The 23,145-nt window shown below is 60.3% G+C and overlaps 1 protein-coding gene across 2 annotated transcripts; it reads left to right on the plus strand.

The window, feature by feature from the left end:
- The first annotated feature begins 523 nt into the window (after positions 1-523).
- Positions 524-23,141, plus strand: ATG2A (autophagy related 2A). Of its 2 annotated transcripts, none has more exons than XM_054437552.2 (41): positions 524-821; positions 3,262-3,424; positions 3,529-3,681; positions 3,839-3,941; positions 4,348-4,483; positions 4,614-4,712; positions 5,325-5,421; positions 5,499-5,663; positions 5,766-5,906; positions 6,473-6,710; positions 6,794-6,941; positions 7,040-7,132; positions 7,550-7,705; positions 7,820-8,063; positions 8,377-8,473; positions 8,594-8,753; positions 9,856-9,998; positions 10,082-10,221; positions 10,331-10,491; positions 10,931-11,081; positions 11,213-11,412; positions 11,553-11,633; positions 11,898-12,004; positions 12,091-12,183; positions 14,048-14,118; positions 14,344-14,420; positions 15,021-15,191; positions 15,328-15,454; positions 15,538-15,752; positions 16,631-16,839; positions 17,094-17,229; positions 18,856-19,062; positions 19,336-19,437; positions 19,528-19,612; positions 19,724-19,859; positions 19,955-20,027; positions 20,204-20,286; positions 20,833-20,954; positions 21,086-21,240; positions 22,245-22,397; positions 22,478-23,141. In XM_054437552.2, exons 1-41 carry the CDS (start codon positions 651-653, stop codon positions 22,712-22,714), a joined length of 5,799 nt encoding a protein of 1,932 aa, XP_054293527.1. In that variant the 5' UTR covers positions 524-650; the 3' UTR covers positions 22,715-23,141. The 2 variants fall into 2 exon arrangements, with proteins under 2 accessions (XP_054293527.1, XP_063526904.1); XM_063670834.1 differs by having other exon boundaries at positions 540-821; positions 10,307-10,491.
- The last annotated feature ends 4 nt before the right edge of the window (positions 23,142-23,145 follow it).

Genomic DNA, 23,145 nt, shown 5'->3' on the forward strand with positions numbered 1-23,145 from the left:
GAGGCAGGGTCTTTCTCGTATCTAAATCTGTTTTCTTACCTGTAAAGCGGTGGCAATAATCCCTACCTTGAACGATTGTTAAGAGGGCTCAATGAGATAAAGGAAAAGGATTTTGCAAAATGCAAATGTTTACTCACTTAATTGTTTCCACAGATGCGCGCTTAAGATCGCGCACTGAGTTTACTCCTCTGGGGAAGGCTTCTACGAAGTTTGATGGGACACTGTCCCTTTAAATCCTCCCCAACCACCCAACCACTTAAAGTGGTTGGACGAATCAGCACATGCGCATTCCTTTGAGGGGCCGGCACCTGGAGCAACAGCCTTCCCAGAGCCTGTAGAGGGGAGGTTAAAGGTCCTCCCACACAGTACTTCACGCAAGCGTAAATCATGATTGAGGGCACTATATCATGCAGAGAGCCCAGTCCCTTTTTCGCGCCCGAAGGCTCCGCCCCGCGCAGCCAATCAGTAGGCCTCGCCCTTTGCAATAGCCAATGACAGTGAGCGTAGGGGGCGTGGCTGGGCGACCGGGGGCGCGGCCTGGCGCCGAGAGAAGCGGCGGGGCGAGCCGGGGGCTCTAGTGAACAGCGGAGCCGGACGGGGATCGCCGGCGGGCGGCAAGCGGAGGCGGCCCAGGCCCGGCGGTCTCCGAGATGTCACGATGGCTGTGGCCATGGTCAAACTGTGTGAAAGAGCGGGTCTGCCGCTACTTGCTGCACCACTACTTAGGTCACTTCTTCCAAGAGCACCTCAGCCTGGACCAGCTCAGCCTCGATCTGTACAAGGGCAGCGTTGCCCTGCGAGACATCCACCTGGAAATCTGGGTGAGGAGCCAGGCCCGAGTCCAGGAAGGTGCGGAGGGTGGGAGCGCAGCGACCTGAGGCTCCCTGAGGCAAGATCGGGCTGGGGGAATCAGGCACCGGGCGTAGAGAGGCCAGGGGAATCTTGCCCTCTCCAGGCGTCAGAGGCACCCCGGCTGGCCTCTTCAGTTCCTTACCACAGCCAGAAACTGAGCGGGAAGGGGTTTCTGTCTCCACGGGAGGAGAAACTGAGGCTGGAGAGGGCAAGATCACCTGTCTGGAGAATGCAAGACAAACTCATCGAGTTTGGGGGCTGAGTTAAGGAGGGTGGCTCTCGGGCTGAGGAGGGGCTGGGGAGGGAGCGTAGGAACAGAGCTGGGCCAAGGCAGTGACAGACTTGGGCCTGCGCAGCTGGTGGGGGAAGCTGGTAAGCTGGTAGGGGTCCGGAGCCCTGGCGAGGACACCTGTGGATCATGTGCCCTGACCTCTTGACCCCACGGTCCTGGGCCCGTAGGTGGGATCAACAAACCACCGGATGTGTATGTCAACAACCGCGTCGGTACCAGTGTTGATCAACACCTCGTGTGCCTGGGTCGCTGCCTACTTCCTGCTTTTGGGACAGTGGGATGGGCCAAGTGGGTGTCTAGGGAGGGACTGGAGGGCCCCCACCCACATCTCCCACCGACCGGCCGGCTCAGTGTCCCCGCCTGGAGGGAGGCCCTGGAGGAAAGGTGGGGAGATCTGGCTTCAAGCCAGGAGGAGGCCAAGGGAGATGCCAGGGAGGCCAAGAGGTGTAAGGTCAGAGGCTTGAGGCTGGGAATGGTGAGGAGCCCTGACTCACAGCTCAGCTGACCTGGGGAGCTTTGAAGGAGCCACCGATTAGAGGTGCGTCCTGGTCGATCCACCAGGTCCAGGGCAGCAGGGTGGGCATGGAGGCAGGGACTTCTCAGTTTTGTGGCTGGACTCCGGGGTCTGCTAATCTGGGCAGAAGAGCTAGGCTTTGGGGGTAGGCCAAGCCCTGGTGAGCAAATGTGGGGTAGGATAACCCTGGGCCCTGAACTGGGGGCACCCCGCAGTGGCCGGCTGTCTGTGAATTCTGGTGTAGGAAGCCCTCTCTGACCTCTAACCTTAGACTCTAAGACCGTCTCTAGGCTGCCTTTTTTTTATTTTTATAGAGACAGGATTTCCCTATGTTGCGCAGGCTAGTCTTGAACTCCTGAAGGGATCCTCCCACCTCAGCCTCCCAAAGTGCTGAGATTATAGGCATGAACCACCATATCCAGCCCTAGGCTTCCCCTTTTTACTTTCAGCTCCAGAAAACACCCTACTCCTGTTCCCTGCCCTCTTGTTGGGGATTGAATTGGCTTCTCTAGGGCCCTGGTGGAATGCAGGCGCTTTCTTGATAACCAGCCCCTCCTCCCAGCTCAGCCTGCAGGCCCCGCCTTGAAGGCCCCCAAAGAAACTGAGTATCTGGGGCCTCTGAAGTGGCATGAAGAGAGAGAGGCCCGGATCCCTGTCTCAGTCCCTGTTGTATACTGGGTGACTAGATTAGTCCTGTCTCTAGGCCTCAGTTTCCCGAGCTGTGGGTCTCTGGGTGAGGAATTTGGACTCCCATGTGCTCTGCCATGTGCTTTTTTATTCTTGGATCCAACCAGTTTACTGAGGCCCTTTCTGGGTGGCACCTGGGGTCACGGGGGAGGCAGGTGGGGTACAGCCCTCCAGGAGCTTCCAGGTTGGCAGGGGTACAACTCCACCATGGACATTTTAGCCAGGGGCTCAGCCTTGTGCCTCACAGAGAGGTATAGCTACACTAGGTGTTTGGGGTTGGGGGGGGTCCCATCTGGCGTCAGGTCAGCCCCTCTCTCTTGGACACTGTCCCTTTGAACTCTGCTCACCCAGGGTGAACATGAGTATTCCGGACTCTGCCACACATGTGCCCATGTTGTCCTGTGCCTGCAACACACCATCTTCTACCAGTGCCTATCCCCCCTCCCTTTATTCTTCAGCTTGCCCCTCTGACGGCCCAGGCTGGGTTAGGCGTCTTCCCCACGGCCCCCCCACCGGCCCCCTCACCACCCCCCAGCGCCTGCTCACCTCTGAGTTTCATCCTAGTTGCTCTGAGTCCCTGGCTGGAGCCTAGCTTGGCTGGGGAATGAAGACATTTTATTTACCCATCTAGTCTCAGTGTCAGCATGTAGAAAGTGCTCGGTAAATATTATCTTGAATTAAGTGGTGAGGGAAACATTTGCTCTGGCTTGAAGGATTAGGCACCTTTGGGTGATGGGGTAGGGGGGCTGGCCTGTAGTAGGGGACAGCATGAGCATAGGTGGGACCTTGTAGATAACACGTGGAGGGATGGGGCAAGCCAAGGGTGCTCTCCAAGGCACCATGGCCAGATAAGGCTGTGCCAGCCTGTGGGATTTGGGGTTTCCCTGAGCTGGTTTTGTCTCTTGCTTGCTCCCAGTCTGTGAACGAGGTGCTGGAGTCGATGGAGTCACCGCTGGAGCTGGTGGAAGGCTTCGTGGGCTCCATCGAGGTGGCCGTGCCCTGGGCTGCTCTGCTCACCGATCACTGCACAGTGCGCGTGTCCGGCCTCCAGCTCACCTTGCAGCCCCGCCGAGGTCCAGGTGAGGGCAGGGCGAGGCTGGGGGCAGGCAAGTGGGGAGAGTGAGCCAGGGTGTCCAGGACCTGACTGGGCCTGCCTGCCTTGAGACCCTGTTTCCCCCTACAGCGCCAGGGGCTGCCGACTCACAGAGCTGGGCCTCATGCATGACCACAAGCCTGCAGCTGGCCCAGGAGTGTCTGCGGGATGGGCTACCAGAGCCCTCTGAGCCACCACAGCCCCTGGAGGGGCTGGAGATGTTTGCCCAGACCATTGAGACTGGTGAGCAGGCCCCTCCTGGCCGCCCTGTCTCCTGCCCTTCAGTGGCACACAGAACAGGGGATCCAGACAACGGCATGGCCACCCTGGTGCCCAGATGGGAAATTCTGCCTCCCGTTTGCTGCTCCACCTGACCTGAGACCCCTCCCCGACTCCTCAGTGCTTCGGAGGATCAAAGTGACCTTCCTGGACACTGTCGTGAGGGTGGAGCACTCTCCGGGTGATGGGGAACGTGGTGTGGCCGTCGAGGTCCGTGTGCAGAGGTAAGGGCAGGCCGATCTGGGGTGGACTGGTGTGAAGATGGGGAGTGGGGGCTGCTGGATGGTCCCCACCCGCAGCCTGGGTTCCTGGGAAGAGGCAGGGTGGATCTGGGTGGTAGGGTTGGGGAGGTGGGCTGCATCGTGAACCCGGACTGGTGTCCAGAGCCCAGGTGATACAGGCCCAGAGTGGCCGAGGCCCCAAGAACCAAGTTAGATGCTGAGGGTCTGAGGAGCAAGAGCTGGCCTGAGCCTCCGGGCTGGACATGGCGGTTTAGGACGGCCTAGGTGTGATGGAGCAGCTCTGCAGGCCAGGCTCCCTGACCCCGTGCCCCTAGAACAGAGCACTGTGTGGAGAGAGGGGCTCCAGGCCTGGGGTGGCCAGGGCACGGGCTGACCCTACACTCTCCAGACTGGAGTACTGTGACGAGGCAGTGCGGGACCCAAGCCAGGCGCCGCCGGTGGACGTGCATCAGCCGCCTGCCTTCCTGCACAAGCTGCTGCAGCTGGCAGGGGTCCGCCTGCACTATGAGGAGCTCCCGGCACAGGTGAGCCGGGCTCTGATTCCCACAGCCCCTATCTCCTATCCCTTGAGCCCTCTGACCCCCTTCCATCCTTTCTGACCATCTCTGACTCCATTTTCTCAACCTTCCCCTCTTGTATCCTCCCGCCTCCCAGGAAGAGCCTCCAGAGCCCCCCTTGCAGATCGGCAGCTGCTCAGGGTACATGGAGCTGATGGTGAAGTTGAAGCAAAATGAGGCCTTCCCTGGCCCCAAGGTGGGTCCCCAGGCTCCTGGGGAGGGGGTGAGTACCGCATCTCAAGACTCCTCCTCCTCAGCAAGGCTGATTATCTGCAGACCAGAGTGGGGATGTCAAGTGGGGGATTTACTTCCTTCTTGGCAGCTAAAGAAACAGGCTGTAGGCCAGGCGCAGGGTTCACGCCTGTAATCCCAGCACTTTGGAAGGCCAAGGTGGGTGGATCATCTGAGGTTAGGAGTTCGAGACCAGCCTGGCCAACATGGTGAAACCCTGTCTCTGCTAAAAATACAAAATTAGCCAGGCGTGGTGGCACACGCCTGTAATCCCAGCTTCTTGGGAGGCTGAGGCAGGAGAATCTCTTGAACCCAGGAGGCAGAGGTTGCAGTGAGCCAAGATTGCACCACTGCACTGCAGCCTGGGCAACAAGAGTGAAACTCCATCTCAAAGAAAAGAAAAAAAGAAACTGAGGCTGAGAGGTCAAGTTGTGGCCCGGTTCATACAGCTAGTTGGTAACAGAGTTTAGTTTGGCAGCCAGCATCCTGCTTTCCCAGGGCGAGGGCCGGTGGGTGGTAGCTCTTAGAGGAGCTGGGTGGTGGGCCTAGGCTCCATGGCTGCCCCCTTGGCCCTCAGTTGGAGGTGGCGGGACAGCTGGGCTCTCTGCACCTGCTCCTGACCCCGAGGCAGCTCCAGCAACTTCAGGAACTGCTCAGCGCCGTGAGCCTTACAGGTGAGGCCTCTGGGTGGCATGGTGGTGGGGTGGCTGGGAGGGCCAGCCAGCCCAGACTGAAGTCTCCTGCCCTGCAGACCCTGAGGGCCTGGCTGACAAGCTGAACAAGAGCCGCCCGCTAGGTGCCGAAGACCTGTGGCTGATTGAGCAGGACCTGAACCAGCAGCTGCAGGCAGGGGCGGTGGCTGAGCCCCTCAGCCCAGACCCCCTTACCAACCCCCTTCTCAACCTGGATAGCACTGGTGGGTGTGGGGTCGGACCGTGGTTGGAGGGGCAGCTAGTGTGGGTGCAGGAGCCTAGGGGCTGGGGCCGGCTGTCCCTGACACTCCTCACTTCACCCACAGACCTCTTCTTCTCCATGGCTGGCCTCACAAGCAGTGTGGCCTCAGCCCTCTCTGAGCTCTCCCTCTCCGATATAGACCTGGCCTCCTCTGTGCACAGCGATATGGCCTCCCGCCGGCTCTCTGCCCAGGCCCACCCAGCTGGTGAGTTGGAGCCCCCTGGGGGTACTCCAGGGACAGGAAGGACTAGAAGAGGCCTTAGTGCCGTAGGATGTCAGAGGCACACAGGAAATCCCCAGCGATGCCTGGATATCTACCATCTGTGACTTGGTTCCCTGGGGACCAAACGAGGTGGGAGCTGGAGATACAGTGGACAGAGCCTAGGTTTTTCAGTCATTGATCTTAGTCAAGCACTTAAACTCTCTGAGACTCAGCTTCCTCTTCCATAGGAAGAGAATGGTGAGATCGGCCTTTGCCAGGCTGTATATTTGGGTTCATGTTTATTGACAGCTTATTGTGGGTGGGTACTAGGCTGGGTGCTTTATCACATCCTATCCTTCCAGCACCCTGTGGAGGGTTCAGTTGAGCCTGGGCAGAGGGCCTGGCCTACTGGAGCCACCGGTGTCACCCCTGCCTGACCAAGCCTTCTGCCAGAGCCACGTGGTGGGGCAGACTTGGCCTCCCAACCCCCAGCCTGGTGGCGAACTATTGCTCCACCTGGGGTACCCGGAATCTCTTGGGAGCCCCTGCTGAAGCCTCTGTCCCCTCAGGCAAGATGGCCCCCAACCCCCTCCCGGACACCATGCGCCCTGACTCGCTGCTGAAGATGACCTTGGGGGGTGTGACCGTGACCTTGCTTCAGACGTCTGCCCCATCTTCTGGACCACCTGACCTCGCCACGCACTTTTTCACCGAGTTTGATGCCACCAAGGATGGGCCCTTCGGTTCCCGAGACTTCCATCACCTTCGACCACGCTTCCAGAGGGCCTGTCCCTGTAGCCATGTTCGGTATAAGCCCGAGGCCAGGGCCTGAGGAGAGACCATCAGAGCCCCGTAAGTGCACCTTCTGACGCCTGTCCTCTTCCCTGCAGGCTAACGGGCACAGCCGTGCAGCTGTCCTGGGAGCTGCGGACGGGCAGTCGGGGCCGGCGGACAAGCAGCATGGAAGTGCACTTTGGGCAGCTGGAGGTGCTGGAGTGTCTGTGGCCCCGGGGCACCTCCGAGCCTGAGTACACGGAGGTGAGGGCAGAGGCAGAATGTGTGCAAGGTGGGGTCTGGAGGTTTGGGTGGCTGTGGGGCCAGGCCTGACCCTATGTGCCTCCCGGGTCCCATCCCAGATCCTGACCTTTCCTGGTACCCTGGGCTCCCAGGCCTCAGCTCGGCCCTGCGCCCATCTGCGCCACACACAGACCCTGCGCCATGTGCCTAAGGTAACCCACCCGCTCCAGGCCACCAGGCTGTCCCCATGGCGTGTTGACCCCACCCTGGCCTCTGCCAGGGCCTCCTCTGCCTCCCAGCCCTGTCCCTCTTCCCTGTGCTCCACATCTCACCATGCTGGGGCCCTCAAATACCTGCCTGGCCCTTCCTATGCCAGTCTCTGAGCCTGGTCATGCCCTTGCCCTGTCTCAGAGGGCCCCCCGGCTGGCCTCTGTGGCTAAGAGTGGCGCATGTCGGGTGGCTTTTATAAGTAAACAAGCGCGTTGTGCGCGTCGGGCAAAGGTGGGCAGGCCTCCTTAGTGCCCTCGTGGCCCCTGCCCCAGCTCTTCTCCCACTACCAGAGAGGGCCTTCCTGTCCCACCCTCTGAGTACCACTCAGCCCTCACTGACCTGAACGCCCTTGCCCTCAGAGCCGACCCCGGCGCTCAATTGCCCGCCATTGCCACTCAGAACTGGCCCTGGACCTGGCCAACTTCCAGGCGGATGTGGAGCTGGGGGCCCTGGACCGGCTGGCCGCCCTACTGCGCCTGGCCACTGTACCTGCCGAGCCTCCAGCCGGCCTGTTGGTGAGAGGCCCCACCAGGGCCAGGCCGGGGGTGGGTGCAGGGCCTGGGTCCTTCGGCTCTTGGTCACAGTGGGAGGGGCTCCGACTGCGGCTCTGACCCCCAATCCTCCTGCAGACAGAGCCCCTGCCGGCGATGGAGCAGCAGACGGTATTTCGGCTCTCTGCACCCCGGGCCACGCTGCGGCTGCGCTTCCCCATTGCCGACCTGCGGCCTGAGCGGGACCCCTGGGCGGGCCAGGCCGTGCGGGCTGAGCAGCTTCGGCTGGAGCTGAGTGAGCCCCAGTTCCGGTCAGAGCTTAGCAGTGGGCCTGGTCCCCCAGTCCCCACCCACCTGGAACTCACCTGCTCCGACCTACATGGTAAGAGCCCCCGAGTGACAGAACTTGGGGCAAGAGGCCTGGCTTCTGGGAGAGGTGGGCTTGGGGCTATGGAAGGGGCCCAGTCACAACCCGAGCAGCCCCTGGCCCAGGCCTTTACCAGCTCTTGGAGTCCCAGCACTGCCTGTCCCCGGCCTCCTCGCCGACAAGTAGGGTGGACCCTTTGTCTCTGGCTTTCTCTGCCCACCAAGGTGTGTGTGGAGTCGGGGGCACAGCTCTGAGCCGACCTGGGCATTGGGGAAGAAATAGGAAACGGCAGCAGTGATGACCCCCCTAATTCCCCATCCCCCTCCAGGTATCTATGAAGATGGAGGGAAGCCACCTGTCCCCTGCCTGCGTGTCTCCAAAGCCCTGGACCCCAAGAGCACTGGGCGCAAGTACTTCCTGCCCCAGTAAGTAGGGGCTCTGGACGGGGCCCGGGAGAGGAGGGTTCTGCTGGGGGTGGCAGGGGGCCAGTTTGGAACTGGGTGCCGGGGGCCCTGCAGGCCAGTGACAGGCCTGTGCCCCGGCAGGGTAGTGGTGACTGTGAACCCCCAGTCCAGCAGCACACAGTGGGAGGTGGCCCCGGAGAAGGGAGAGGAGCTGGAGCTGTCAGTGGAGAGTCCCTGTGAGCTGCGGGAACCTGAGCCCTCGCCCTTCTCCTCTAAGAGGACCATGTATGAGACAGAGGAGGTGAGACTTGGCCCCACCTCTTCCCAGGACCCCCTCCCGCCCACCGCCCGGGTTCCTGCCATAGGAGCCACCTGTGTGGCTGTAGGCCAGGGCAGCACGACCACCTGGGGTGGGCATGAGCTGACCCAACACCAGTGAGGATTTTGGCTCTTCTATTCTTTCCAGCCAATCAGAGAGTCTTTCTGAAACGGCACTGGTGAGGGCAGGCCCCTGGGGAACATGGGTCCTCGATTGGAAAGATCAGGTCCCGCCCCACCTGACCGGTCGATCAGCACTGTACACTTGGAGAGGCAGTTAAGGGCCAGGCTCTGCCACTTGGTGACTGTGTCATCACCTTGGGGAGTTACCTGACCTTGAAGAGTTACCTATAGATGAGTTTCTTCCCCTGGAAAATGGGCACCATGACCTGTCTCTCTCTCTTTTTTTTCTTTTTTTTTTTTTGAGATAGAGTTTCGCTCTGTCGCCGAGGCTGGAGTGCAGTGACATGATCTCGGGTCACCGCAACCTCCGCCCCCCAGGCTCAAGCGATTCTCCTGCCTCAGCCTCCTGAGTAGCTGGGATTACAGGCATGCGCCACCACGCCCGGCTAATTTTTATATTTTTAGTAGGGACGGGGTTTCATCATGTTGGCCAGACTGGCCTCGAACTCCTGACCTCAAATGATCACCCGCCTCAGCTTCCCAAAATGCTGGGATTATAGGCGTGAGCCACCGCGCCCAGCCTAATTTTGTATTTTTAGTAGAGTCACGGTTTCACCGTGTTGGCCAGGCTGGTCTTGAACTCCTGACCTCAAGTGATCTGCCCTCCTCACCCTCCCAAAGTGCTAGGATTACAGGCATGAGCCACCGCGCCCAGCCTAACCATGACCTGTGTCATAGGCCTGTTGTGAGGATGAAAGGAGTTAACATACCTGAAGCCCTTAGAACAGCACAGGTGTGCCATCAGCACTGTATCCATATGGCCATCATGCATCCCCAGCTGAGAAGGGCTCCTATGAATGAATGAATGATGAACGATAGGAGGGCAGGACTGAGACCAGAGACAGGCCCCAGCCAGCATCTCTAAGATGGCCCTCCTGCTCTTTCCACCTCACCCTGTCCAGATGGTGATCCCTGGAGACCCTGAGGAGATGAGGACGTTCCAGAGCCGGACCCTGGCACTGTCCCGCTGCAGCCTGGAAGTGATCCTGCCCAGTGTCCACATCTTTCTGCCCAGCAAGGAGGTCTACGAGAGCATCTACAACAGGTGGAGACGCGGGGCCAGCAGGGCGGGACTGGACACGGGGTGGGCCTGGCCTCCCTTACCTGCTGTCCACCCGCCTATCTCAGGATCAACAACGACCTGCTCATGTGGGAGCCCGCAGATCTGTTTCCCACCCCCGACCCCGCCGCCCAGGCCTCGGGCTTCCCCGGCCCTTCAGGCTTCTGGCACGACAGCTTTAAGATGTGCAAGTCAGCCTTCAAGCTGGGTATGAGAGGTGCTAACGCTGGGCTAGAGGGAGGACCCCCAGGTCTGGGAAGGGCCAGGCTAGCCCTTCGCGGTCTCCTTCCCAGCCAACTGCTTTGATCTCACCCCAGACTCGGACTCGGATGACGAGGATGCCCACTTCTTCTCAGTGGGGGCATCAGGTGGCCCACAGGCCCCTGCCCCTGAGGCCCCAAGTCTTCACTTGCAGAGCACCTTCTCTACACTGGTGACAGTGCTGAAGGGGCGGATCACAGCCCTCTGTGAGACCAAGGTGAGTGCAGCCCCGGACAGGTGGGCCCCAAACTTCAGAGCTCCCATTGGCGGCAGAGCAAGACCAGCACAAGCAGCTCCAGGTCAAGAATGTGGAGAGCAGGAGGCCTGAGTGGGCAGCGCCAGCCAACCCACGCCAGCCTGCCCACCAGATCACAGCCCATCAGCTCCTTCTGACCCCCTGCTGTATGTAAAGCACCATGCTAGGGGTCGGGATGGGCATGGAGCACCCACCGTTCCCACTCCGAGGGGGCAGACCCGGCAGAGATTATTTTTCTCCTGGCAGAAGAGGCAAGTGCCATCCAGGGCCTCCAGCAGTGTCCATGGTGGAAACTGGAGCTGACCCCCTTAGGCCAGGGCTCCAGGAGCCACCAACCCCCCAAGGGCTTGAGGGTTGCTGAGTGCAGCTGGGGAAGCCAGGCCGTGTGCTCCTTCTGCAGGATGAGGGTGGGAAGCGGCTGGAGGCTGTGCACGGGGAGCTGGTGCTGGACATGGAGCATGGTACCCTCTTCAGTGTCTCCCAGTACTGTGGCCAGCCAGGACTTGGCTACTTCTGTCTGGAAGCTGAAAAGGCAACACTCTACCACCGAGGTGTGAGGCCTGGGGGCAGGTCACCACTGGGGGCCAGGGTTGGGGGTGGTGGGCCTTCAGGATGGATGTGGGCCCTGGGTGGAGTGGGTAGCCAGTTGGCTTGGCAGGGGGCTCATGAGACCCCTCCCCAGCGGCCGTGGATGACTACCCGCTGCCCAGTCACCTGGACCTTCCCAGTTTCGCTCCCCCGGCTCAGCTGGCCCCGACCATCTACCCATCGGAGGAAGGGGTGACCGAGCGGGGAGCCTCGGGCCGCAAGGGCCAGGGCCGGGGCCCCCACATGTTGTCCACTGCCGTGCGCATCCACCTGGACCCCCACAAGAATGTGAAGGTACGGGCTTGCCTGCCAGCTACCCCTTCTGCTAGCCTGGGCTGCGGCCCCGGTGTGCGGTGGGACCCCAGTGTGCGGTGAGGCCCCAGTGCGTGGTGGGGCTGGCCTCCCCACTGCCCTGACTGCACCCCCACCCTCAGGAGTTCCTGGTGACACTGCGGTTGCACGAAGCCACCCTGCGCCACTACATGGCGCTGCCCGAGCAGAGCTGGCATTCCCAGGTGAGCGTGGGTGGTGTGAAGCCACATGGCCCAGTGACTCTGGACTTCTGTTTTGGGCAAGCAGGTCTCTAGGTGGGAGGAGGCCGGTGGGAGGAACATGGACTGGGTCACAGCTGACCTTGGCCGGAGCTCCTGGGCAAGGGGTGTGGCAGACAGCTAGTGGGCAGAAGGTGAGGTGCCAGGCAGGGGCCAGGACAGGGAGGGGTTAGAGGAGGGAAGATGCCACCTGATCCTCACTGTTTCCTCCTGCCCTGGCCTCTGAAGCTGTTGGAGTTCCTAGATGTGCTGGATGACCCTGTGCTGGGCTACCTGCCCCCGACGGTCATCACCATCCTGCACACACACCTGTTCTCCTGCTCTGTGGACTATAGGTACCGGGCTGGGTGGGCCAGGGGCTGGGGACGGGGATGGGCTCTCAGGTGTAAGGAGCCGGCCCCAGCCCGAGTATCACCCCCAGGCCACTCTACCTCCCCGTGCGTGTCCTCATCACTGCGGAGACCTTCACTCTCTCCAGCAACATCATCATGGACACCTCCACCTTCCTGCTCAGGTATGCAGGCTGCCCCGCACTGGGCCATCCCACCCTCGCCGGGCCGAAGCTGCCCGCCAGCTGTGTGTCCTCTGGTGCTCTCAGTCTTGATGTGCACCCGGGTGATAGTCCCATTCTCAGGAATGTGGATTGTTTCCGCCTTTCTAGAGGGCAGTTGGACCCTCCTGATTAGAGCCTTATAAGCATTTGTGCTCTCTGACCTGGTAATCTCATATCTGGGAGTTGTCCTAGGATATGAGAATAAGAGAGGTGGAATTTAATGCTTATGTAGTATAAGTTAAAACAGTCAAAACGTATCAGTTAAATCACAACCCTCACAACCTGAGCAAATAAGCATGGCCCACCTAGTAGGTAGAAAACCACGCAGGGATTAAGGTGAAGCTGAAGAATCACGTCAAAATATAACAAGATGGAGGGTGCGGTGGCTCACACCTGTAATCCCAGCACTTTGGGAGGCTGAGGCAGGCGGATCACAAGGTCAGGAGTTCGAGACCAGCCTGGCCAATATGGTGAAACCCTGTCTGTACTAAAAATACAAAAATGAGCCAGGGGTGGTGGCAGGTGCCTGTAGTCCCAGCTACTTGGGAGGCTGAGGCAGGAGAATCACTTGAATCTGGGAGGCGGAGGTTACAGTGAGCCAAGATGGCACCACTGCACTCCAGCCTGGGTGACAGAGCAAGACTCTGTCTCAAATAAGTAAATAAATAAATAAATAAAATATAAAAAGATGCCACAGTATAGTGTTTACTCAAATAACATTGGATACAGGACTACGTAGGTTTTAAAATCAATTTATGAAGGGGTGTTTATATATGTCTCAGCATGCAGCTGCAGAGAAAGTTTGGAAGGAGATGTGTATGGTGGTTTTCTCAGAATTAGGGATTAGGAATGATGGATGATTTTTATTTTCTTTATTCTAAAATATCTTAAAGGAGTTTTCATTATGTTACCCTTAAAATAAAGACTTTTTTTTTTTTTTTGAGACAGAGTCTCGCTCTGTTGGCAGGCTGGAGTGCAGTGGCACAATCTCAGCTCACTGCAACCTCTGCCTCCTGGGTTCAAGTGATTCTCCTGTCTCAGCCTCCCAAGTAGCTGGGACTACAGGCACCCACCACCACACCCAGCTAAGTTTTGTATTTTTAGTAGAGACAGGGTTTCACCTTGTTGGTCAGGCTGGTCTCGAACTCCTGACCTCATGATCTGCCCGCCTTGGCCTCCAAAAGTGCTGGGATTATAGGCGTGAGCCACCATGCCCAGCCCTTATTATTATTTCTTTTTGAGATGGAGTCTCACTCTGTCGCCCAGGCTAGAGTGCAGTGGTGTGATCTAGGCTCACTGCAACCTCTGCCTCCCTAGTTCAAGAGATTCTCCTGCCTCAGCCTTCCAAGTAGCTGGGATTACAGGCACCTGCCACCATGCCCGGCTAATATTTGTATTTTTAGTAGATACGGGGTTTCACCACGTTGGCCAGGCTGGTCTCAAACTCCTGACATCAGGTGATCTGCCTGCCTCAGCCTCTCCAAGTGCTGGGATTACAGGTGTGAGACACTGCGCCTAGCCAAAAATAAGGACTTATTTTAGAAGAACCACAAATGCAGTAGGGAGAAAAATGGACACCCCTTCCCAGGACTGTCATGAGGCCCCATCGAGGTGTGGGAACTGCAGGCACTTTGAGAGCTGCAAGTGCTGCCCGCCTCCCGCTGCCTGCTGTCTGGGCCTTCTCCCCATTGTGCAGGCAGGAACGCTGAGGCTGGAGGGGCCTGTCCATACCACTTCCTGTGGGCTTGGGACCCCTCTGCTCGGCTCCCGTGGAGCTGCCGCCTGCAGCGGTGCCCGGGCCCTTCTCAGCCCTGTTCCCCCCCAGGTTCATCCTTGATGACTCCGCCTTGTACCTGTCCGACAAGTGTGAGGTGGAGACCCTGGACCTGCGGCGAGGTGGGCAGGGCCGGGACTGGGCTCCCTCCCCTCTGAGGGACCACCGCCCCGGCCACACCCAGAGCAGCCAGGTGTCTCCCCGCAGCTGCTGGCCGGGTCCTTAGCTCCCACACGTAGCCCGCACAGCAGGGGCTACACCTGGATCAACCGGATCCTTCCCCCAGGTGCTGGGGCCGGGGCCGGGTGGAAGGGGGCCACAGGACCTTTCTCTCGCCTCTGCTGCAGATTATGTCTGTGTCTTGGATGTTGACCTCTTGGAACTTGTGATTAAAACCTGGAAAGGGAGCACCGAGGACAAACTGGTGAGTGAGGCTGTCACTCCGGCTCCTGGAGCCAGAGCAGGTGCGGGGGCCAAGGGAGTCTTCAGGGGCCGCTGCTCCCTCACGTGCCCGGGCTCCGGACACAGTTCACACCTGCCCTTCCTGGGCTGCAGTTAGTGCCCCTCCTGCAAAGGGCCACAGTACAGCCCTGGGGGGGTCCCCTGATGCTGGTTGCATGAATGAATGGGTTTCAGCCCTGCCACCAGAGGACGCTGCAGCCAGGGCACCAGCGAGGCCTTGGGAGTCAGCCACCTTTGTGGGTCCCCGGATTCATCTCCTGTAAGATGGAGATAACCTGCCCTGCCTCACTGGGCATGCAGAGCCCTTCACGGGAAGTGGGGTAGGGTGGGTGGGCACGCTCCTGCTTCCTTGGATGGCCCTGGGCCAAGCCCCTTTCACCCTCTGGGCTCAGTTTGCTCATCTGTTCAGTGGAGTTACTGGGCAGGTCATCCACTCCAGGAGAGACCATCCGTGTTCTGCCTGTGGCAGGGTCAGAACTGCGGTGCCCTCCCAGCGAGCGGGTGGGGCCAGCAGGCAGTGGCCCCTGTGTTCACATAGCTGCTTCCCCGGCCCCGCCCGCAGAGCCAGCCGCTATTCGAGCTGCGCTGCTCCAACAACGTGGTACACGTGCACAGCTGTGCCGACTCCTGTGCCCTGCTGGTCAACCTGCTCCAGTACGTAATGAGCACAGGCGATCTGCACCCCCCACCCCGGCCCCCAAGCCCCACGGAGATCGCCGGCCAGAAGATACAGGTGAGGCCTGGCCACACAGGCTACCAGAGCTCAGCCAGGCCCCTCCCCTGCCATGGCCCTCGGGCCTGGGGTTGGGGGAGCCCTGGGGGCCACCCTCGTCCTGTCTCACTCATCGCTCCTCCCCTGCCTGGCCCAGCTCTCGGAAAGTCCTGCCTCTTTGCCCTCGTGCCCCCCAGTGGAGACGGCCCTCATCAACCAGCGCGACCTGGCCGACGCCCTCCTGGACACCGAGCGCAGCCTTCGGGAGCTGGCCCAGCCTTCAGGTGGAGTGGGGGTGCTGTGGGGACAGCAGACACAGTCAGGCACCCACTGTGGGCGCCTCTCCAAACTGGCCTCTCTCCTATAGGTGGCCACCTCCCTCAGGCGTCGCCCATCTCCGTCTACCTATTCCCAGGTGAACGGAGTGGGGCCCCACCCCCTTCACCACCTGTCGGGGGCCCTGCTGGCAGCTTAGGGTCGTGCTCAGAGGAGAAGGAAGATGAAAGGGAAGAGGAGGGTGATGGAGACACCCTGGACAGTGATGAGTTCTGCATCCTTGATGCTCCCGGCCTGGGCATCCCGGTGCGTGGTGGGAGGGGTGGACCAGTTTGCCGTCCAGGCAGGTGTGTTTGGGATGGGGACAGAACACTCAGGGGTGGTTGCCTGGCCATCTGGAGCTCCCGTGGTGAGAGAAGCAGGCAGGAGGTGGTCGCCATCACCTGGGGGGTGGTGCTAGGTCTGTGCCACCCTAGGGAGGCAGCCCTGATGCTGGGCTTTGATGGAGTGGGTAGATTTCCAGAGGAGGAGGAGGCCTGGTATTCTGGGCAGAGGGACTGGGACATTCAAGGGATGGAGGAAGAGGAGAGGGCAGTTAGCAAGAGGGATGGAGAACCATGTGGCTGCAAGGGCCGGTGGGAATGTCTGAACTCACCCAGGTCCTTGGAGGTAGGACTGGCAGGAGCCCAGGATTCTCAGGCTCCTCTTGAACAGACCACTCAGGCATTGACTCGGGGATAGCAACCCAGGGGTGTCATCTTTCATCAAAAACAGGGAGGAGGCCAGGCATGGTGGGTCACGCCTGTAATCCCAGCAATTTGGGAGGTCAAAGTGGGAGAACTGCTTGAGTCCAGCAATGAGAGATTAGCCTGAGCAAGATAGTGAGACCCCGTCTCTACAAAAAAAAAATAAAATTAGCCGGATGTGGTGGCACATGTCTGCAGTCCCCGCTACTCAGGAGGCTGAGGTGGGAGGATCGCTTGAGCCTAGGAGGCAGAGGTTGCAGTGAACCGTGATTGTGCCACTGCACTCCAGCCTGGGTGACCGAGCATGACCCGACCCTGTCTTAAAAAAAAAAAAAAGGAAAAAGAAGTGAGGCCAGGGGAGAAACGGGAGCTGGGGCTGGGGGCAGCTGGGCTGGATCGAACATCTGTGTCACACGTCTCTACCTGGCCTCCCTGCAGCCCCGAGACGGGGAGCCTGTGGTGACACAGCTGCATCCCGGCCCCATCGTTGTGCGGGACGGTTACTTCTCACGGCCAATCGGCAGCACGGACTTGCTACGGGCACCTGCCCATTTCCCAGTGCCCAGCACTCGGGTGGTGCTACGTGAGGTCTCCCTCGTCTGGCACCTCTATGGGGGCCAAGACTTTGGCCCCCACCCCGGCCACAGGTGAGGAGGAGCGGGTGCAGGTGGCAGCTGGTGAAGGTTGGGGCTCAGGCTGGTCCATCTCTGACTTTCAGCAGCTGGAGACCTTGAGCCCCATCCACCCCAGGTGGGCCTCAGTTTCCTCATCCTTCCTTATCCCGCCTGCCTCCCAGGACTGGGGCTAGTGGGAGTCTCTTGTCCCAGGCTAAAAGGCCCGCTGAGGACGGGGAGGGAATGGGGTTCCTCTGAGTCAGCTTGGCCCCTGTCCCTCTTCCCAGGGCAAGAGCTGGCCTTTTGGGTCCCAGGAGCTCCCCTTCCCGCTGCTCTGGCCCCAACCGGCCCCAGAACTCATGGCGCACGCAGGGGGGCAGCGGGCGGCAGCACCATGTCCTCATGGAGATCCAGCTGAGCAAGGTGAGTGGGGTGGCGAGTGCCTACTACACGTGTGTGTCATAGAATGACGGGCCTTGTTCTCGATGTCACGTGTAGCAATGACTAACGCAGAGGAAAACCTCTGCCTTTGTAGTGGAGGAAGCCAGGCAGGGACCAAGATGTATCGAGTGTGTCCGATGGTGAAGAGCGCTCAGGAGAGAGTCTGCAGGGGTGGAGACAGGTGTACTGGGGGGGGGTCTGGAAAGTCCTCTTCCGAAGGCACCATTTGAACAAAGACCTGAACAAGTGGGGATGTGAGCCAGGAAGAGTTTTCAGGCAGAGAGGACAGCGTGAAAGCCACAAATTGGGGCCAGGCATGGTGGCTTATGCCCGTAATCCCAGCACTTTGGAAGGCCAAAGCGAGCAGATCACCTGAGCTCAGGAGTTTGAGACCAGCCTGGGCAACATGGCGAAACCCCATTTCTACAAAAAAAAAATTAACCATTTGCAGTGGTGTGCGCCTAGCCTATAGTCCCAGCTACTCAGGAGGCTGAGGCAGGAGAGTCGTTTGAGCCCAAGAGGCAGAGGTTGCAGTGAGCTGAGATCGCCCTACTGCATTCCAGCCTGGGCAACAGAGTAAGACTCTGTTTCAAAAAAAAAAAAAAAAAGCTGGAAGCATCCTGGCATTTCCAGGAGCAGCAGAGCCTGTGCATAACCAGCGACCCAGAATGTTTCCTTTGGGTCTTACAAGAGACGAACCCCTCAGGGCTTTTGAGGAGAGGCCTCTGTGGGGCGGGGCTCTGCGGCAATCAGGGAGGGCTAGTGAGCAGCCTAGGTCGGGGCTGGCCACAGGTTCAGCTGCGGATGGGGTGTGTGTGAGATACAGAGAGTGGTGCAGAGGGTTCAAGGTTTGGGCCTGGGAAATTGCCCGGGGCAGGGGGGTCCCACTTGCTCAGAGTAAGCCAGACCAGTGCTGGGCTTCCCAAGGAGCCACTAGAGGCAAAGGGCAGAGGGGCCTCAGGCTGCTTGGGTTGGTGGGCTGTGCTGCAAGAACTTGAGGGAGATGAGTGTCAGAGCAGGGGGCCAGGGGCCTCTCTGAGACCTGATGGCCAGCCAGCGGGTGTGCAGGAAACGGGGGAAGGAAGGCTCTCCACGGAGAGGGGCTACGAGAGCAAAGTCCTGAAGGCAAAACAGGCCTGGACTCCTTGAGGGGCAGAGACCAGTGCAGCTGGCATGGGAAGCAAGAGCAGGGGCAGGTCTGGAGGAAGAGGCAGGTCCCTGCCGGGCATAGAATAGAGAAGGGGTTGGGGCCAGGCGTGGTGGCTCACGCCTGTAGTCCCAGCACTTTGGGAGGGCGAGGCAGGCAGATCACTTGAGGCCAGGAGTTCGAGACCAGCCTGGCCAACATTGTGAAACCCTGTCTCTACTAAAATTAGCTGGGTGTGGTGGCACATGCCTGTAATCCCAGCTACTGGGGAAGCTGAGGAAGGAGAATCGCTTGAACCCGAGAGGCAGAGGTTGCAGTGAGCCGAGATCGCGCCACTGCACTCCAACCTGGGCGACAGAGTGACTCTGTCTCAAAAAAAGAATAGAGAAGGGGTCTGGGGCCAGCCCTTCCCTCCCTCTTGGGGCCCTGTTTACCTGGCCAGGCCTCTGTCCACCCCACAGGTAAGCTTCCAGCACGAGGTGTACCCAGCGGAGCCAGCCACAGGCCCTGCGGCCCCCAGCCAGGAGTTGGAGGAGCGACCGCTGTCTCGTCAGGTGTTCATCGTGCAGGAGCTGGAGGTCCGAGACCGGCTTGCCTCCTCCCAGATCAACAAGTTCCTGTACCTACACACGAGTGAGCGGATGCCGCGACGTGCCCACTCTAACATGGTATGAGCGACCTGCACCGTCCACCCTGGGGCAGGGCACGGGACCGTCGGGGACACAGCTTCACACATGCATGGATTCACACACATACACACATTCCCACACAAACACCCAGGTTGTTTGTGAGCCTGGGAGGAGGGCAGAGCTAGGGGCTGTGTTAGCGAAGGGAACAGCGTGTTCAGAGGCAGGGTGGCTGGATGAGCTGTCAGGGAACAGCTGGGTGAGCTGCTGCCCCAGAGGCCCAGCAGGCGCCCAGAACTCACCCTCTGCTCCCAGCTCACCATCAAAGCGCTGCATGTGGCCCCCACCACCAACCTGGGTGGGCCTGAGTGCTGTCTCCGCGTCTCGCTGATGCCCCTGCGGCTCAATGTGGACCAGGTGAGTGGTCTACGTGAGAGCAGAGCCTAGGGTGACCCCACTGTCTCCAGGCCTCTGAGTCTGATCCACATCTGGACCTCTCCCTTGCAGGATGCCCTCTTCTTCCTCAAGGACTTCTTCACTAGTCTGGTGGCCGGCATCAACCCCGTGGTCCCAGGGGAGACCTGCGCTGAGGGTGAGAGGCTGGGCCAGAGAGGGGAGCGGCTGGGCCTTCTGCCTCCCAGGACAGCCCAGGTTCCCAGTCATCCCCGGCCCCATCCCCAGTCTGTGACCTCCCCTCCCCTAGCTCGCCCCGAGACTCGAGCCCAGCCCAGCAGCCCCCTGGAAGGGCAGGCAGAGGGCGTAGAGACCACTGGTTCGCAGGAGGCCCCAGGTGGTGGACACAGCCCTACCCCTCCTGACCAGCAGCCCATCTACTTCAGGTAGGCTGCTGGACTGTGGGCGGGGGGCCCTGGGCCAGATGGCTGGGGGCCAGGCCAGTGAGCAAAGAACCCCCCCTTCCTGCTCCCCTACCCAGAGAGTTCCGCTTCACGTCTGAGGTCCCCATCTGGCTGGATTACCATGGCAAGCACGTCACGATGGACCAGGTGGTAAGTGGGGCGGTCGGATGGGGTGGCCATGTGGGGTCAGCTGTGGCTGAGTCCCTCTGGGAGCCAGGTCTTGCATCCAGGCACCGTTAGCGGCCAGGGCACTCTCCAGTGGCTCCCATGGGCTGGCTAGCTCCCTGAGTCCCATCGGGTAAACCTGGACCCCCTCCCTCTCCCAGGGCACTTTCGCTGGCCTCCTCATCGGCCTGGCCCAACTCAACTGCTCCGAGCTGAAGCTAAAGCGGCTCTGTTGCAGGCACGGGTGAGTCCCCAGCACCCCAGCCTCTCTCCAGGGTCCCTGATCTTCCCTCTGTTTTGGTCCTGACTGGCTGTGTGGCCTTGGCCAAGTCATCACCCTTCTCAGGGCCTCAGTTTCTCCTCTGTAAAGGACACAATTGGCTGGGCATGATGGCTCACACATTCAGGCATTCAAGTCCAGCCTGACCAACATGGTGAAACCCCGTCTCTACTAAAAACACAAAAATTAGCTGGGCGTGGTGGCGGGCACCTGTAATCCCAGCTACTCAGGAGGCTGAGGCAGGAGAATTGCTTGAACCCGGGAGGCGGTTGCAGTGAGCCAAGATCACACCACTGCACTCCAGCCTGGGCAACCGAGCAAGACTCCATCTCAAAAAAAAAAAAAAAAAAACAAGGACACAGTCCCTCTGCACATGACTGGGTGGGACCACAGGGAGGGCAGGAGTGCCCACAGTACTTGCCACAGGGGTACTGAGTCCTCCTGGCCCCACAGTCCCTCCGTGTGTGGCTCTGCCTCACCTTCTGCCTCCTCACCTCCCTGCCCTGCCAGGCTGCTGGGTGTGGACAAGGTGCTAGGCTATGCCCTCAACGAGTGGCTGCAGGACATCCGCAAGAACCAGCTGCCTGGCCTGCTGGGAGGCGTGGGACCCATGCACTCGGTTGTCCAGCTCTGTGAGTGTCTAGGTTTGGAAGCCCTCGAAACTGCTTTTACCCTTGGGCAACCTAGAGGCTGCCATTGGGAATAAGAGGAGGAGGTGGGGGCAGGGCAGCCTCGGTTGTCTCTGAGCTCTCCTTCCCCCTAGTCCAAGGGTTCCGGGACCTGCTGTGGCTGCCCATTGAGCAGTACAGGAAGGATGGCCGCCTCATGCGGGGGCTGCAGCGAGGGGCTGCCTCCTTTGGCTCATCCACAGCCTCTGCCGCCCTGGAACTCAGCAACCGGTTGGTACAGGCTATCCAGGTGAGTGGGTGCCCTGCATCTGGGCTGTACAGGACAGAGCAGCTGGAGCCCTCTGCACCACAGCTCCCTGGTTCTGTCCTCAAAGCTCTTCTGAGTGTGGGCAGTCTGGGTATGACAGCCCTACTTTATAGAGAAACAGCCACGGAGAGGCTAAGTGACTTGCTTGGGGCCTCCAAGCCAGGTCCCCCGAGCCCACAGGGGCTCCCGTGCAGGAGTGGGAGCACCCCCCAGGCCTTCAGAGCCCACTGTCTCCTGCTCATGGCATGTCTTGTAGAAGGGGGTGGAGGACGGCTGTGTTTGAGGCCCAGAGGCTGCCCTGGTTCATTCAGGCCATGCACTTCGCTAGGCCAGAAGGACCCCAGGGAAGCTGGGGAGCCAGTCTCGTGGGCAGTTGTCAGATGAATTCTGTAGGCGATCGATGGTCCTAGTCGGCTAAGGGGTGAGTGCAGGTGCATGGTGCATTCTGGAACCTGCAAGCTCAGACCCCAACAGGATAGAGGGCAGGGCTCCAGGGGAGGTGGGAGGGATGCGTGGGCACCAGGGAGCCCCCGGGAGTGTTCAGTCAGGTGGGAAAGAGTGATGCCAGGTGAGATGCTGGGCAGAGGATCTGGCAGACAGAAGGAAGGATGGGCCCCTGACCGTCTGGCAGGGGCGTCTGGGGGGGCCAGACAAGGAGCAGTCAGTCTCAGGAGTGCAGCTGCGGCAGCCATGCGGAACCTGCTGAATATGGTGGTCCGCAGGAAGAGAGGTTTGGGTTGAGAAGACTTTAGGAAAGTCCCCTGAGGAGTCCCATGTTCCTAGATTCCCTGAGCAGAGTGGCGGGTGCCTAGGAAGGGGAGGAGGAGTGGGAGGAAGTGGGGAGTGAGGCTGAGCAGGACCCCCTAGACCAGCACAGTGACAGGCGGGGAGGCTGAGGGCTGGTGGGGTCTCAGACTGTCCTGGGGGCCTGGGGCTGACATGTGCCGCAGCCAGCTGTCCTCATCCAGTGCTCCCATGTCCCCCAGGCCACAGCCGAGACCGTGTATGACATCCTATCCCCGGCAGCCCCCGTCTCCCGCTCCCTGCAGGACAAGCGCTCTGCGCGGAGGCTGCGCAGGGGCCAGCAGCCTGCCGACCTGCGGGAGGGTGTGGCCAAGGCCTACGACACAGTGCGAGAGGTGACCAGGTCCCCGCCCTGCCCCAGTCCCCCATGCCCATCTCCTCACACAGACCCCGCCCTGACCTCTGGCTTCCACAGGGCATCTTGGATACAGCTCAGACCATCTGTGACGTGGCATCACGGGGCCACGAGCAGAAGGGGCTGACGGGCGCCGTGGGCGGCGTGATCCGCCAGCTGCCCCCGACCGTGGTGAAGCCGCTCATCCTGGCCACGGAGGCCACATCCAGCCTGCTCGGGGGCATGCGCAACCAGATCGTCCCCGACGCCCACAAGGACCACGCCCTCAAGTGGCGCTCGGACAGTGCCCAAGACTGAGCCTGGGGTGCCTGGCACCCAGAGGGTGCTGCCCACCGTGCTCCTGAGCCTCCCAAGAGCTGCAGCCCACGGGCCCAGCCCGGCCTGGCCCTTCAGGGGATGGCCACTGTGAAGGACGCCTTCCTGGCCTTCCCATTGCCAATCTGCTGTGAGAGGGGGGCCTCCCTGCCTTGGGGCCTTAGCCCTGGCTCTGCACTTTTCCTCCGGGGAGAAAGGACACTGCCCCTCCCCCCACCTGGGCCCACACCGCTGCCTTCTCCCAGGACGGAGGCTTTTGGACCCTCGGACCCCATCCCACTCAGCCAAGTGTCTATCTGTGTCTGGGGGGAGGAGGGGATGACATCCGTGTGGTTCGATGTATTATTTTTAAGCTCCGTGAGCGTGTGGGTCAGTGTCTGCATGAAGTGGAATAAACTGCCCACCGCCAGCCC

Source organism: Pongo pygmaeus, chromosome 9 (genome assembly GCF_028885625.2).
Source record: "Pongo pygmaeus isolate AG05252 chromosome 9, NHGRI_mPonPyg2-v2.0_pri, whole genome shotgun sequence".
Lineage (NCBI taxonomy): Eukaryota > Metazoa > Chordata > Mammalia > Primates > Hominidae > Pongo > Pongo pygmaeus.

Bases quoted from the DNA above. Each gene is read 5' to 3' on its own strand.
- ATG2A (XM_063670834.1), top strand. From the start codon at position 651: ATGTCACGATGGCTGTGGCCATGGTCAAACTGTGTGAAAGAGCGGGTC. The intron at 822-3,261 runs GTGAGGAGCCAG...GCTTGCTCCCAG, and splicing joins ACATCCACCTGGAAATCTGG to TCTGTGAACGAGGTGCTGGA. The intron at 14,421-15,020 runs GTGAGTGAGGCT...CCCCGCCCGCAG, and splicing joins GGAGCACCGAGGACAAACTG to AGCCAGCCGCTATTCGAGCT.